Below are 15,994 nucleotides of genomic sequence, written 5' to 3'. Positions count from 1 at the left end.
CTGCATCTCGTCTGTTGCTAATTCACTCTTTCTTGCTAATGGCATTCACCGTCTTCATTTTAAAGGGTGTTCCAAAATTCACGCAAGAAGTAATTTTGATAGAAAACACAGGTTTATAATTAAAAATTGTAAATTTTTTATTGATTCCTAAAGTATATAGTATAGGGTTATGTATGGAATAGCATATCGGGTAAATGGCCTCCACAGCTTTGCTGGCACATACGCACTCTTTTGTTGAAATTTTCCATGGCCGTTTTGCATAAATGTGGCTGAATTTCGTTGATACAGCGCTCAATTTCCTCCTTCAAGGCGTGGGTGGTCGTGGGCTTGTTGGCATAAACCTTAGACTTCAAAAAACCCCAAAGAAAAAAGTCCAACGGCGTTAAATCGCATGATCTGGGCGGCCAATTCTGATCACCAAAATGGGAAATTACACGACTAGGAAATGACTCATGCAGTAATTGAATTGTTTCTCGGGCTGTATGGCACGTGGCACCGTCTTGTTGAAACCACATGTCGTCCACATCCATAGCTTGCAATTTAGGCACAAAAAACTGGATTATCATGTCGAGATAGCAAGCACCATTAAACTCAAATCTTGGGTGGAGTTTGGGACACCCTTTACTAGTGAGGTTTTAAAAAGAAAACATACTTTGCATAGCTGGATTTTCTTCACTACAACTGGATTTTCCCCCAGGGAATAATAACATGTTCTGGTTAGGAGAGGAAAAAACACTCCCCATCTCCTGATAATAAAAAGGAAAGACGTACTAGTATTGTGATTTGTTTATTTATTTGTAAGCCTTCAGATTTCAGAACTATGTTGCTTATAAGCCACATGTTGCTCATATGCCTGTGTTCTTGCCTGTGAGGGCCTCTAGTTCAGGCTACGACAGCAGGTTTATATGGGAGAAGGTAAGCGGCGGCGTTACAGCTGAGAGAGAAGGTGGGAAGTGATTTCCTAATGACACTCTCTCATGTTTTCTTCCCCCTCATAGCACTGACCACGGTTTGCACATTTATCACTAGGGTGCCTCGGTGAGGATTTGACATGTCATAGGTGCAAATCTTAAACTGAAAACCAGTTTCCTGGGTATATTTTAGAACCAGGTTGCTAAATTCTTGCAAGTTAATAAAATGTGGTGAAAGCTTGGCAAACCAACTTGCCAAGTTGCAACTGCTCGTTTCCTCATCCTAATTGGAGGATACAATACCCTTTGCAGCATGGGACTAAATCCTGTCATATTAAATACCAACCATGAGAGTGTCAAGTCACTATACAAAGTTGCTGCACCCATCACGTAATTTTTTTGTCATATGAGTGCCTATATTAATAAGATGTAAAAGTCAGGCCACATGAATAAATTGGCAATTTCTGTTTCAGGGGAGTAAAAATACCAGGAAAGATTCCTATCAATCCTGCATATAAATCTAAACCTCTGTACCAGGGCCGTTTAACTTGAGAAACTACTTCAGATACTTTCTAAGCTCACTGTTCAAAAACTAAAAAATAGTCAAGGCAGACCTCTAAAGCATTCATTCAACTATTTGTAATTCAAGAAGTAGCTTTTAAAATATTCTAATATTGGACTTTAATACATTAAAAACCTGAATAATCTGCTTCAGGATGAAATTACTAAAGTCTGAGCACTTTAAAAAGTAAGATTTTAGTAAAAGGTTACTATTTAATTTGTCCTTCTAAATCAGGGGTGGGGAACCTTTCTTCTGCCAAGGGTCATTTGGATATTTACAGCACATTCACGGGCTGTACAAAATTATCAGCTTAAAAATTAGCCTGCTATATTTAAGTCAAACATTTAATTAACTCACCCCTAATGCCTCGACAGGGCCAGGCCAGATGACTTTGAGGGCCTTATACAGCCCTCGGGCCGGACGGCCCCTACCCCATGCTCTAAATGATACCAACATCATTCCAGGGTCATCCTAAGAAAAAAAGAATTTGCTGAAGCTCACTGTTCAGAATTTGGCAGACGTTCCCTTCTAAACCTCTGATTGGTGGGACAGTCAATGACACTATTGATAAAATACTTAACATATAACTCAGTTGTCACAATTCACAAACTTGTACCAGAGACCATGCAATTGCTACCCTCAATCCACATTTGTAGAAAAGGATATGAATGTATCAAAATTTTAATAGCTATTCTTCTTATCAGGTTAAAAGGACTTAAAATATACAAGGCAGGCGTGGCACTAAATCTGAAGAGAGTTTTCCCTCTGTTTAATACTACAAAGGTCTGTGGAGAAAGAAAAAGAGAAATTATTAAAGCATTGGAATTAATCACCACACAAAACAACATTTTTTAAAGCAAGAAGTAATTCAAATGTACTTATAATTTTTACTTCCCAATTTGGTTTCTAAGGCAAGAAACCTTAAGGCAATACCTCTCTTTCCCTAATCTCCACCGCCCACCCCCCCCAAGCTCTGCCCCAGATTATATTACAAATAGATGGCACTATTTTAGCAGTTTCACAGAACAAATGTCTCAGAAGCAAGACATCTGAACTATATACCTAAGCTGTCTATGCCAGCTCTGAACAAGATACTGAAGTTCATTAATTTAGGATTCACTGAGTGCCTACTATGTGCCAGGCAATGTCGTAGGTGCTTGGGAAATACCATTGAACAAGACTACCTTGGCTGGGAAGCTTATATTCCAAAGGGGAAGACAAACAATAAATAAAAAACATAACAAAAAAGTAAATTATATTGAATGTGATATGCAATGGAAAAAAGAGAAAGGTTGGGGAAAGGGAGATCAAGAATGCTGGGATAAGAAGGGTGAATGTAGAGGTGATGGTTTTAAAGGAGGTGGTCAGGGTAGGCCAACTGAGAAGAGAGATTGGAGAAAAGACTTGAAGGAAGTGAGAAAAGTTCTTCGTTCACCAACATTTACCTACCAAGTCTGCTCTATCTGGCTTTTAAGAGCCTCCATTATCAGCCTTGCCAAAACCACTCAACCATATTTCTTTGTATGAATCTTTCTGTCTTGCCAAACTAGTTCATGTTACAAATTCATGACTTTGGCCTTTGCTCACATTGCTCAACGTACCCATAATGCTTTTTCTTATATCACTAATTCAATTAAAATGTTCTTGAGCATCTATTTTGTGCTGACCATTGTGCTAGGATCCAGGGATACAAAATTGAATAAATCGTACTTTTAGGAAAGACATATGTGTGAACTGGTAATTATGATGCAGGGTAAATACAAAGTTCAATAAGAAAAATATGCCTAATGTATGACAAGCAGCAGAAGAAAGAGATTTTACCCCCTTGGATGGGAAAAGACAAGGAGAAGAGTGAGCTGAGACATGTTCACAAAGGAAGGTAACTAACATTTGGAAGGTAAATAATATTTAAAAGGATAAGTAGAGATGAAGAGATATTAATTGGTCAGATATAGGGGGAAGGAATGACAAGGAAAAGGAATAGCATAGGATGTACAAAGGCACCCTAGCATATAACTGTGGGTTGTTTTCAGGGAATTGACAAGTAATTCAGTATGATGGAAGATAAAATAGAGAAGGGGAGAGCAGACTGTGAAGCTGAAGAGAGATGCAGGAACCTACTGGACTATGAGTACCTAAGGAGACAGGCCAATATACACACCCCTAGCATTTCACTGTGTGAGTGAAAGAGCAAATGGTCAAATGCTAGACATTTTAGATAGTGTTTTTTATGAAAAGCAATACATGTACACATTTTTTTTTAAAAGAACAGAAGACTAAAAGTTCCCATCTCCCCTAGAAACTAGGAACACCAATTAGAAAGGATATATGCACCCCTATGTTCATAGCAGCACAATTCACCATAGCTAAGATTTGCAAACATCCTAAGTGCCCATTAGTAGATGAGTGGATTAAAAACCTGGTACATCTACACAATGGAATACTATACTGTGATAAAAAAGGAGTTCTTACCATTTGCAACAGCATGGATGGACCTGGAGAGCATTATGCTAAGTGAAATAAGCCAGTCAGAGAAAGATAAATATCACATTATCTCACTCATTTATGGAATATAATGAACAACATAAACTGATGAACAAAAATAGATCCAGAGACAGAGAAGCATCGATCAAACCGTCAAACCTCAGAGGGAAGGTAGGGGAGAGTGGGGGTAACGGGGAGAGATCAACCAAAAGACTTATATGCAAGCATATAGGCCTAACCAATGGACACAGACAACAGAGGGTGAGGGCATGAGGGGGGTAACGTGGGGATAGGGACACATATGTAATAACTTAATCAATAAAAAAAATGTTCCCATCTCATTACTCAACGATAACCTTTGTTACTTGTATATCTTTTCAAAACTTTTCTTTATAATTATAAGCATCCAGATATAGCCTTTAAAAGACTTCCCTCTCTCCTTCCAATAGGATTATACTATAAATACCCTTCTGTACCTTACATTAAAAAACAAACTCCCACAAAGGAAAGTCCAGGACCAACCAGATGGCTTCACTGATAAATTCTATCAAATGTTTAAAGAAGAAAAGTAATACCAATCCTTCATAAACTATTCCAAAAAGTAGAAGAGAAGGGCACCCTTCCCAACTCATTCTATAAGGAGAGTATTACCTTTATACAAAACTGACAGAAATGACAAGAAATGAAAACTATAGACTAATATCCCTTTAAATATAGATGCTAAAAGCCTCAACAAAATATCAGCAAACTGAATCCAGCAACATATATGAGGATTATATACCATGACCATGTGGAATTTACCTCAGAAATATAAAGATGTTATAACATATGAAAATCAATCAATGTAATCATGTTAATAAAATAAAGGACAATAACCACACGATCATCTCAATAGAAGCAGTCAATTGAATTTTTGACAAGAATGCCAAGACAACTCAAAGGAGAAAGAATAGTCCCTTCAACAAATGGACAACTAGGTAACCACATGCAAAAGAATGAATTTGGACCTCATACCCTATACAAAAATTAACTAAAATGGATCAATGACCTAAATAAATGTAAGAGCTAAAACTATTAGAAGAAAACAGAAGGTGATTAGACAAGTGTCAGAGATGTGACACCTAAAGCACAAGCAACCAAAGGAAAAAAAACAGATAAATTGCACTTCATCAAACTTCAAAACTATTGTGCAATAAATGACACAATCAAGAAAGTGAAAAGACGCCCCACAGAATGGGAGAAAATATTTGCAAATTGTGTATCTAATAATGGTCTAGCAGCCAGAATAAAGAACTCTTATAACTCAACAGTAAAAAAGACAAATAATCTGATTTAAAAAGGGGCAAAGGATTTGAACAGACATTTCTACAAAGCAGTTAATACACAGCAAATAAACATATGAAAAAATGGTCAATATAATTAGTCATTAGGGAAATGCAAATAAAATGACAATGAAATAAGTATTTCACACCCACTAGGATGGTTATAATTGTTTTTTAAAGTGGAAATTAACAGTACTGTCAGGGATGTGAAGAACTTAGAGCCCTTACCAGTGGTTCTCAACCTTCTGGCCCTTTAAATACCATTCCTCACGTTGTGACCCAACCATAAATTATTTTCGTTGCTACTTCATAACTGTGATGTTGCTACTGTGATGAATCGTAATGTAAATATCTGATATGCAGGATGGTCTTAGGTGACCCCTGTGAAAGGGTCGTTCGACTGCCAAAGGGGTCGCGACCCACAGGTTGAGAACCGCTGCCTTATACACTACTGAAAGGAATGTAAACTGGTGCAGCCACTTTGGAAAACAGTTTGGCAGTTCCTTCCTCAAAAGTTAAACATAGAGCTACGTATGACTCAGCAATCCTACTCCTAGGTGTATACTCAGGAGAACTAAAAGCAGGTGTTAACCCTAAAACTTGTACATAAATATTCATAAAAGCATTACTCAGAATAATTCAAAAGTGGAAATAGCCCAAATGTCTGTCAACTGACAAATGGATAAACCAAATGCAGTATCTATATATATAAAAGGCTAAGCGACCATCCAACCAGCTGGTAGGTATGATGCACACTGACCACCAGGGGGCAGATGCTCAACCCAGGAGCTGCTGAGCTGCGGTGACTTGGCAGCAGTTCTCCAGTAATGCACCCAGAACCAGAGAGGAGGGAGCCCAACTGAGAACCACCCTCTTGCAATCCAGGACCCCTCGGGGGATGTTGAAGGGCCAGTTTTGGCCCAATCCCCGCAGGCCAGGCCGAGGGACCGCACCTGTTGAGAGGACCCCACTCACTCCACGGAAGACCTTGAGCCGCTGCGCCACCCCAGGTGTGGCTGGCTAGGGAGGGACTGTGGGAGGTTGGCTCTAGGGCATGTCCAGCCCGTCTCGCCCAGTCCCACCCCACCCCACCGGCCACCTTCTAATTAATTTCCTTCCAATGTGCACTAATCCGTGCGCTGGGGCACTAGTATATATATAATGGAATATGATTCAGTCTTTAAAAGGAATGAAGTTCTGATATATGTTATAACATATGCTAAGTGAAATAAACCAGACACAAAAGGACAAATACTATGTGATTCCATTGATACAAGGTAGGCAGAATTGGCAAATTCATAGAGACAGAAAGTAGAAGAGAGTTTGCCAAGGGCTAGGGGGCAGGGGAAATAAGGAATTTCTGTTAAATGGGTACAGAGTTTCTGTTTGGGATAACGAAAAAGTTCTGGAAATGAACAGTGGTGACAGTTGTACAACATGGTGATATATTTGATACCAGTGAATTGTGCACTTAAAAATGGTAAATTTTGCCGAAACCGGTTTGGCTCAGTGGATAGGGCGTCGGCCTGCGGACTGGGGGGTCCTAGGTTCGGTTCCGGTCAAGGGCATGTGCCTGGGCTGCGGGCGCATCCCCAGTGGGAGATGTGCGGGGGGCGGCCGATCGATGTTTCTCTCTCATCGATGTTTCTAACTCTCTGTCTCTCTCCCTTCCTCTCTGTAAAAAATCAATAGAATGTATTTAAAAAAAAAAAATGGTAAATTTTTCCCCGCCAATGTGGCTCAGTTGGTCGAGCATCATCCCATGCAACAAAGGGCTGCAGGCTCAATTTCTACCCGGCAAGGTAGACTGAGGTCCTACTTTTTCTGTATAAATCATCACCTGAGGACATGCTTAGAGAGAGGGAGGTAGCGGGAGATACATCAATGTGCTTCCTGGCTGGGAATCAAACTCGCAACCCAGGGATGTGCCCTGCCAGGGAATCGAACCTGCAACCTTTTGGTGCACAGGACAACGCTCAACAATTGAGCCACTCTGGCCGGGCTGAGTTCCCACTTTTTAAATGATATTTTAAATATTTCCAAGTATTCTGAGCTCTCCCTTTTCTGAACTCATTGTACTTGGAGTTTGTGTCTTTCATTACTCTTCAAGCTTTTGTTTTTTTTACCTTCCTTCTACCCATGAAACTAGGTTTTAAGCTCTTACAGGGCAGGAACCAATCTCACCTTTCGTCCCACAGTCCAATACAACATGCAACCCATGAGCTCCCAATAAACAGTTGCTGGCAGATTAAAAAAACAACACAAAACTCCTTTCCTCTCATCTTCTATTCCTTCTCAAGCTGGCAGAGTCATGCCATCCTCTCCCTCACAGAAAAGCAGTGCTGGCATTGAGCCTTATACATTCTGAAAACGCTCAATGTACCATCCCGAGTGCACTGGCTACGGTGGGGTCTGTGCAGGGAAAGCGCAATCCGATAAGCAAGAGGAGCGAACAGACCTGGGGTTAGGTTAAAGTTTAACCTAAAGTTTAACCGTTAAACCAAGGGCTGTTTCTCTTGCCTCTTCTGTACTTTGGCTTCCCAAAGAAACAAGGAGCCCAGGACTTTCCCGAAATCCCCTCTCGGAAGTCCTTGTACTCCTCTGTGTTTCTATAGCAACTCCCTGTATGAAAATGGCAAGCTTTTAAAATAACCTCTTCATAATATTCCTGTGAAGTATGGGTACAGGAGGGATTATTATCCTCTATGCATTTTACAAAAGCTCAGGAGAGGGGCACCACCTATCAAAGGTCACGCAGCAAAAAGCAGGACATTATGCCAAGTTTAAAGCCTCTGTACAGCTTCTACCGTGCCAGATTGAGAGGCAATTTAGTGGCAATATTGGCAGGGAATAAAGCTGGTGAGGGGGATGGATTCTCTGGTGAATGAGAAATTTGAGCCCCTGGGGTCCACTACATAAAAGCCTACGCAACAATGAAAGCACTGGCCCATGTCCCAGGATCAAAAAGCCATCAGACCTTTGCAAAATCACCAACCGGCCTTAGGAGGCAGGCAACAAGATTTAAAAGGTAATCTACTGTGCACTTTCTATTTCTCTTGTCTTTTAGTGTGGTCGCGATGGAAAGATAGGCCTAGAGGTACCAATGAGGGTATTTCCTATCACAAAATCAGGGCCTGCACAGTGCTTGGCATAGAGCAGGTGCCCAATAAGGGCTGATTGGTTAATGAACAAATGCTGTATGTCTAAGGTGAGGAAAGAGAAGGAGAAGAAAAAGAAAAGGAAGGCATTAGGAAATTAACATTGTTAGACCTTGGTTGAAGAAAAAAAAACACAACCAAGTAGGAGGTAGCAAGGATTCTGAATCAGTACAGTGTTGAGTCGGTAAGAAGGGGACCGATGATCCTGAGGGAAACTAGGTTATGTTTAGTGAATTAAAAAACTATGGTTTTGTAAATATAAAGGCTTTATTAAGAACATTTTATGTGGAAAGTAGAGACTTCATAATTAATTTAGGTACTGAATATTGCACATAGAATAAAAATAGTTTATCATCATTCCTTTCCAATTATTTACATCTAGTATCTCTGACAAGTATAAAAACAGATCTCTTTCTATTCAGACAAATAGACATCTAGTACATACTACACCTCCTGAAAAAATAGGTAAATCCTCTATACTTAAAGTAGCAAGTTGCATCACAATAAAACATATATCCTTGTTAAAAGAATTAGATTTGCGTATACTTACTTATATGTAATTTTTCATAACTGAATCTTTTGCATAAAGCAAGATGGTATTTGAACCAACACAAATACTTAAAGCTTAGGAATCTCCCTTTAAAAAAAAATATTTTATTGATTTTTTTAGAGAGGAAGGGAGAGGGATAGAGAGCCAGAAACATCGATGAGAGAGAAACACCGATCAGCTGCCTCCTGCACACCCCTCACTAGGGATGTACCCGCAACCAAGGTACATGCCCTTGACTGGAATCAAACCTGGGGCCCTTCAGTCCGCAGGCCGATGCTCTATCCACTGAGCCAAACTGGTCAGGGCAGGAATCTCCCTTTTTAATGCAGGTGCTTGCTGTGCTTGTATGAGAGATAGAATAGTATAAATCAGGGATCAGCAAACTTCTTTTGTAAAGGGCCAGATAGTAAATATTATAGGCTTTCTAGGCCATATAGTCTCTGTTACAACAACTCAACCTTGCCACTGTAGCGCAAAAGTAACCACAGACAACATGTAAACAAATAAGAGTAGCTGTGTTCCAGTAAAATAAGAAATGGACAAGAAAATTTTAATTTCATATATTTTTCACAGATCAGAAAATATTATTCTTTTGAATTTTCCCCAACCATTTAAAAATGCCCCCCCCCCAGCTGGTTTGGCTTAGTAGATTGAGCTTCAGCCTACAGATTGAAGGGTCCCAGGTTCAATTCTGGTCAAGGGCACATGCCCAGGTTGCAGGCTCGATCCCCAGTGTGGGGCGTGCAGGAGGCAGCCAATCAATGATTCTCTCATCATTGATGTTTCTAACTCTCTCTCCCTCTCCTTTCCTCTCTGAAACCAATAAAAATATATTTTAAAAATAAAATAAAAATGCAAACACCTTCTTAGCTCATGGGCCATACAAAAATAAATGGCAGCGCTGATCTGGCCCATGGGTCAGAGTTGGCTGGTCCTTGGTATACACTAATACTAGTTCCTGACCTAGGTCAGACTAGCTGCATTAAGAATGATCTGAGTAGCCTTTAAAAAAAAAAAATGCAGATTCACGCCCTTGCCACGGTGGCTCAGTTGGTTGGAACGTCATCCCATGCACCAGAAGGTCAGGGCACATACCTAGGTTGTGGGTTCAATTCATGGTCCAGATGGGTACGGGAGGCAACTGATCGATGTCTCTCTCTCACATCAATGTTTCTCTCTCTCGCCCTTCCTAAAATCAATTTTTTTTAAATGCAGATTCACACGTCCCGCTCCAGAGGTTCTGATGAAATCAGCTGCAGAGAAATCTGTGCTCACCAGGATCTGGGAACCACCAGCTCATCTCTCAGGTCACGTTGTCCTGAAACACTGGGGCTCTCCGTCACTTGCCTCTACTAGCCGTGCGGCCTGGGGGAGCCACTGCATCTCTCTGGATCTCATTTTCCGCACTGATAAAATGAGAGAGAGGGCTGCCTGTTGGGTGTGCCAGGTCTTTTCCAGCTCTGACATCTATGATTTAGAAGATACATAGAAGCATCCCAGATTAAGTGCAACAAAGCAGCAAGCCACACTTTTGAGGAGAAAGCCTGTTATTACTTATTCTTTCACATCACATCACGGTAGAACTCTCCTGAATTGGTGATTTTGCTCCCTGCCAAGTCCAGAGTCAACAGTGTCCAATACTACCCTGACAACTATACTTACTGCGGGCAGGGGCAGCATGGAGCGGGCCCATGGCAGACTGTGCCCGAAGCTGCTCTTCCTGACCTATTGCCCCTATTTTTATCTCAGCAGAACAGTGAACATGGTAGAGAGAATGAATAGGGATGATTGGTGATGGGCTGACTTTTAAAAATAAAACATGAAGCATTTTTAAGCCATATACCTAGGTGATTAAATCTCCATAATCATCGTCAAACTGCTGGCGAGGATCCAGAAAAGGAGGCTCATCCCTTTCAACACTGCTCCAACACCAGACCCTTCCCGGCCCAGGGGGAGCTGGGAAGGGCAGCAAGCTTTAGATTCTTACAGAATACTTCTTAAGCAATAATCACTTGGTGCCCATGAAGTCCAACAATAGTTTACCTAATCTGTCTTAAATTAGATCTTTGTGAAGTAAATGAGTTAAAAGGGAAACTGAAATTGGATTGTGGTTTGCTGCCCGAGGGGAAATACCAGTTTATCACAACAGCCCCGGAATGGGTTTGAGCACACGGCCCATTAGGAGCAGTGGAACAGCTCTTAACGAGTTATGGCCTAGAGTATTAATAAATGTGTCACGCTGGCATAAAATGAGCCTTTTGAAAAGCACAGGCTTTTCATTTCTAATTAGCAATATGGGCCTCGGAGCACACGAAGGAGGAGCGCTGCTGAGGATAACTCAGGCTAAAATGTATTCTCTTTGGGGTCCACATAAGGGGAGGAACATTGTACAAGTTACAAGCACGCTGTGCCAGTTACAGGCACATTCACATCAACGCCAAATCCCAGCATACTGCAAATGCAATACAATGACAAACAAAGTTACCAGCGTACTGCAGTGCAGCCGACTTATTAGCATCTCCCCACACTCACCCAGGATGGGATTAATTTTTTTAACCATACAAAACGTATGCATTAAAATAATAAAGGGTACGTAAATATGAAAAGACCTTATAGAGAAGGGTATTCAGTGCAGGAGTGGAATATACCACAGAACAGGAAGCTTCTTAGAGAAACGTTTATTATCCAGTCCCTGGTTCGCTGTGGCTCTCCGCTCAAACAAGCTCTCCCTCTCCTGAGGTTATCATCTCAGTTAGGGCACAGATAGCCTACAGGTCTCTAATGGCCTTCCGGCTGTAATGCAGACCTAGAGGCTGAGAGGTATTGCTAATCTCCTAGAGGGCAGCTGGGCACCAATATCTTTTGAATTTATCTTACTATAACTGTCATTGATTGACACGGACTTACGACTGTCTCCCAGAGTTTGCAACCTACATCTTAACTGTTTAACCTCTAGAACTGCCTAACACTCTAATTTTTAACTGACTTCTCTAGCCTTAAATCCTTGCCTGCCTAAACCTAATATATATATACCTTATGCTCCTAGACCTATGTACCTCTTCTGAACCAGGCAACTGGCCAATTTGACTTAACAATAGTTGTTCGCTCTTTCCTGCCTAACTATAAATTCCCAAATTATAAATTCTCAATTCTGGTACTTTTTGCCAGGGGAACATCCTTGCTGCCTATTGGTTTGAGTGTGCATGCACAGAGCAGTCCTCTCCTACCCACTAATGACGTAAATGCAGCTGCTCTGAAGGGCAGTTACGGCAGGGAGAAAGCAGTAGCCAGTGGTTCGCTAATCAGCAGAGATGTGGCACTCACTTCTGAGAACCTGTCCATACAGCCAACACAGCAGGAGACAAATAAACGTCCTTCCCGATTTCCCGATTTAATGAAGGATAATATAATCCCGAATCTGAAGACTCTACTGCAGACTGGGAAGCTGCGCGGGAATCAATGACGTGTACTGTCAGAATGACCACACCACGTTGAAAAGAGCCCCGATACCTTTCTTAATGCTGATCTGCTTAGTGGGTCCCTCAAGAAAATTCAGTGAGTGTCCCAGGATGCCCCAGGCATGGCTCCAACAAAGGCACAACTGGCCTGAATTTCCAGAGTACTGTGTTCTGGTACCCAGCCAGCCTTAGAAATACTGAACTGAGGCCGGGCATGTGGACACAGGCAAGTCCCCCACCCCTCTTTATACTTGTACTTTTGTTTGAACTCTATGAAAATTTAGAGTTCTCCTCTTCCAAGTCTCTATTCCACTATACTGAGGATTTGAGCAAGAGAGATCGCTAAATCCTATATTTGTGTTTTAATCCTTCCAGTCTATTTGGAGAAATAATAACATTTAACACGTATTAAACATTTACTCTGCGGCACAGACCCTACTCATATTAAACATTTACTCTGTGGCAGACACCCTACTCAGATGTGTTATGCAACAACTATCTCACAACAACTACTCCATGAGGTAAGCACTATTGTACAGGTGATGATACTGAGGCAGGAAGGTTAAGTAACTTGCCTAAGACTACAAAGTTTTTAAGTGGCGAAACTTAGAACTGCTCTAAGATAATGTAACTCCAGAGCCTATGCTTTTAATGATCAGACCACACTGCAGTTTTAAAAAGCTTCAAGAGTACTTATCAAATGTAGCCCCTCACTTTATAAGAAACCAAGTACAAAATGCTCTGCCCAAGCTAAGGGCACGGAGCTGGAGAGCAGGAGTAGGAGAGTCACTAGGGTCCAGGTGACCTGGCGTCTAGCCCTGAACTCTTCACCACACCAGGTCCCCTGATCCCATCCGCAGGTCAATCAAGGAACCTCTTCTACTTAATTCCTTTAACTCTGAATATGCCTCAGCGATCACACAGCTCTTTACGGTCTTTTCCTCCGATTTGAGCCTGATGAAGATAATGCTGTCACATCTGTCTGCGGCTTTACAGTTTTCCAGGTGCTTCTGCATACATTTCTGATTTGGTTTGACCTTGTAACCCCGTGCCCTCCAATCCACATTTGGAGCAGCTGACACCCTTCCTGCCCACATCCTGCTCAAGGAAGCCATGCCTGGCAGGACAGCAGCACCGTGCACCTGCTGCAGCGCTGAGCCAGCGCGATGCTGCTCCCCAGGCAGGGCACCCCTGAACCTCCCACTCTTCCTCGCTGACCTTCCATATGTGTTTGCCTTTGAACTTCTTCCCGTTTACCCTCTCAGGGTGCACAGACTGCAGCTGCTCTAGGGCAGAGCAAAATACAGGTTTATTATCTAAACGTATCGACCCCTCGATTCACTGTATTCATATTCTAGAATCTGTTCTCATTCTCCTCTCTTGGTCAAAGCAGCAGAGCAGAGTGGTTTAGAGGCTTTGAGGCCACAAGCCCTCGATTCAAGACCCAGCTTTGTTACTTATTAACTATTATGATTTCAGGCAGCTTATGTTGCTACAGTTCGGGTATCTCATTGATAAAATAGGAAGAATGACTGAAAGTGTCTACTTTAACAGGATGTTACGAGGAGTAAATGAAATCCACAGAAAGTCCTTAATACAGTCCTAGCACAGACTCAGCATTCAATAATGCTGTGATTCCGACGGTGCCACTGTCATCACCGACGACTGCCACCCCTCCATGCCTCCTGACCTGTGGCTCCAAACGCAGGGTGCCCTTTAGGACAGTCTGAGGGCGGACAGTCACATTGCGTAGTATTCACACGCTTCACATAAGCCTGCAGAACACTTGAGCATAGGCTAGACCCGTGGTCGGCAAACCGCGGCTCTCGAGCCACACGCGGCTCTTTGGCCCCTTGAGTGTGGCTCTTCCTAAGCCTTAGGTGTACCCTAATTAAGTTAATAACAATGTACCTACCTATATAGTTTAAGTTTAAAAAATTTGGCTCTCAAAAGAAATTTCAATCGTTATACTGTTGATATTTGGCTCTGTTGACTAATGATTTTGTCAACCACTGGGCTAGACCAAGACTCCAGAGTCACTGGGACATACCTGTATAGCTACACTCGCTCAAAATGGGCCCCAAAGGTTATTTCAGACCCGAGAACTATGAAGTGGGAGAAAATAAAATCTGCTTAGAATGCACAAAGTGGGATCCAACCTGCCTCTCCAGCTTTATCTTCTGTCTTAACCAAACTATACCCCATGCTCCAGTCACAACCGAATTCACTATTTGAATGATTTGACTTTTCGTGCTTTTCTGCCTTTGCATGTACTGTTGTTTATACCTGAACTACTCTTCGTTCTCTTCTCCAACAAGTGAATTTTTTTTACCAGACTTTAATACTTTAAGGTCCAGCTCAAATGTCACCTCCACTCTGAAGATGGCCCGGTTCAGCTCTCTCCAACAGAACTATCCTTCCTTACTGTGTGTCCCCACAACATTTTGTACTTACTTCTTTTAGATCAGTTTACATAGTATCTGAAAACACAAAAAATAATTCTGCAATATACTCTAATAAAAACAACATGGTATGTAGAAAGCGCATGAGTATTAAATGCACACATCCCTGACACTGAAAGCTGGCTCTGCCACACATTAGTTGAGGGAATTTGAACAAGTAAATGAACATTTCTGAGCCACAATTTTTTTCTTGTAAAAATGTGCAACATTGTACTGAGAGCTCCCTAATATTAGTGATCCTCAAGGACTGCAGAAAGTTGGGGTGTCAATGATATCTAGAATTTGGGTGGTATCAACTAAAATAGCAGATGCAAGTAGATAGTAGATAAGTGGGTTTGGGAGAGAAAACGAGTCAGTTTTGAACACAGTGAGTTACCTGCGGGAAATCCAGTTAGAGATGCCTGGCAATGTGTTGAATATTTAAGGAGTGTTCTAGGCTAAAGATACAGATTCAAGAGTATTGAGAGAATGGATGAGGTCACCCAGGGAGAGAGAGTGTGCCAAATGAGAGGAACATAAGCCAAGGAATGAACCCCAGGGAATATTAACATTTAAGAGAAAGAAGAAGAAAATGAAAGAGAAAGAGAAGGAATAGTCCAAGATATAAGGAGAATTAGGCCAAGGAAGCAAAGAGCTGCAGGAATCATAGAGTAATAAATGCTCTCAAATACAGAGGTTCAGTGAGATACTAATAAGAACTGAAAAAATGCCTGTTAGATTTGGCAACTTGAAATCATAGAGGATCTTATCATGGGAATGTCAGTAGAGAGGTAAGGTTGCAGAGCCAGGCTGCAAGGATGGAGGACTGGGAGGGAGATGTGCAGGTGGTGATGGTGAATAAAGGCTGCCCTTTAAAGGTTTCAATGGCATGAAGAGAGAGATTAGGTTAGTTAGGGACCTGAGGTCAAGAGAGGGTTCGTTAGGGTGGGAGAGATGTTGAGTATGTTTACAAGCTGAGGGGAAGGAACTAATATGAGAGGGAAAGATTGAACGTGCAGAAAAGAGAGGGGACAGCTGAGAGAGCGAAGTTCTAAAGATTCAGGTCAAAGGCACAGGGATTGATCTTGATGGTAGATGGGATACCTCA

At 41.7% G+C, this 15,994-nt stretch overlaps 1 protein-coding gene across 1 annotated transcript in view; it reads right to left on the bottom strand.

Annotated features, from left to right (window-relative positions):
• The window catches only part of SCN8A (sodium voltage-gated channel alpha subunit 8), a 188,573-nt gene that overhangs the window by 89,068 nt on the left and 83,511 nt on the right, over nt 1-15,994 (bottom strand). The window contains exon 3 of the mRNA XM_059682931.1: nt 2,140-2,258. Coding sequence (XP_059538914.1) covers nt 2,140-2,258 — 119 coding nt within the window. The remainder of the gene's footprint in view (nt 1-2,139; nt 2,259-15,994) is intronic.

The sequence above is a fragment of the Myotis daubentonii genome, chromosome 2 (assembly GCF_963259705.1).
Source record: "Myotis daubentonii chromosome 2, mMyoDau2.1, whole genome shotgun sequence".
Classification (NCBI taxonomy): Eukaryota; Metazoa; Chordata; class Mammalia; order Chiroptera; family Vespertilionidae; genus Myotis; species Myotis daubentonii.
This window is presented reverse-complemented; position numbering and strand designations above follow the sequence as displayed.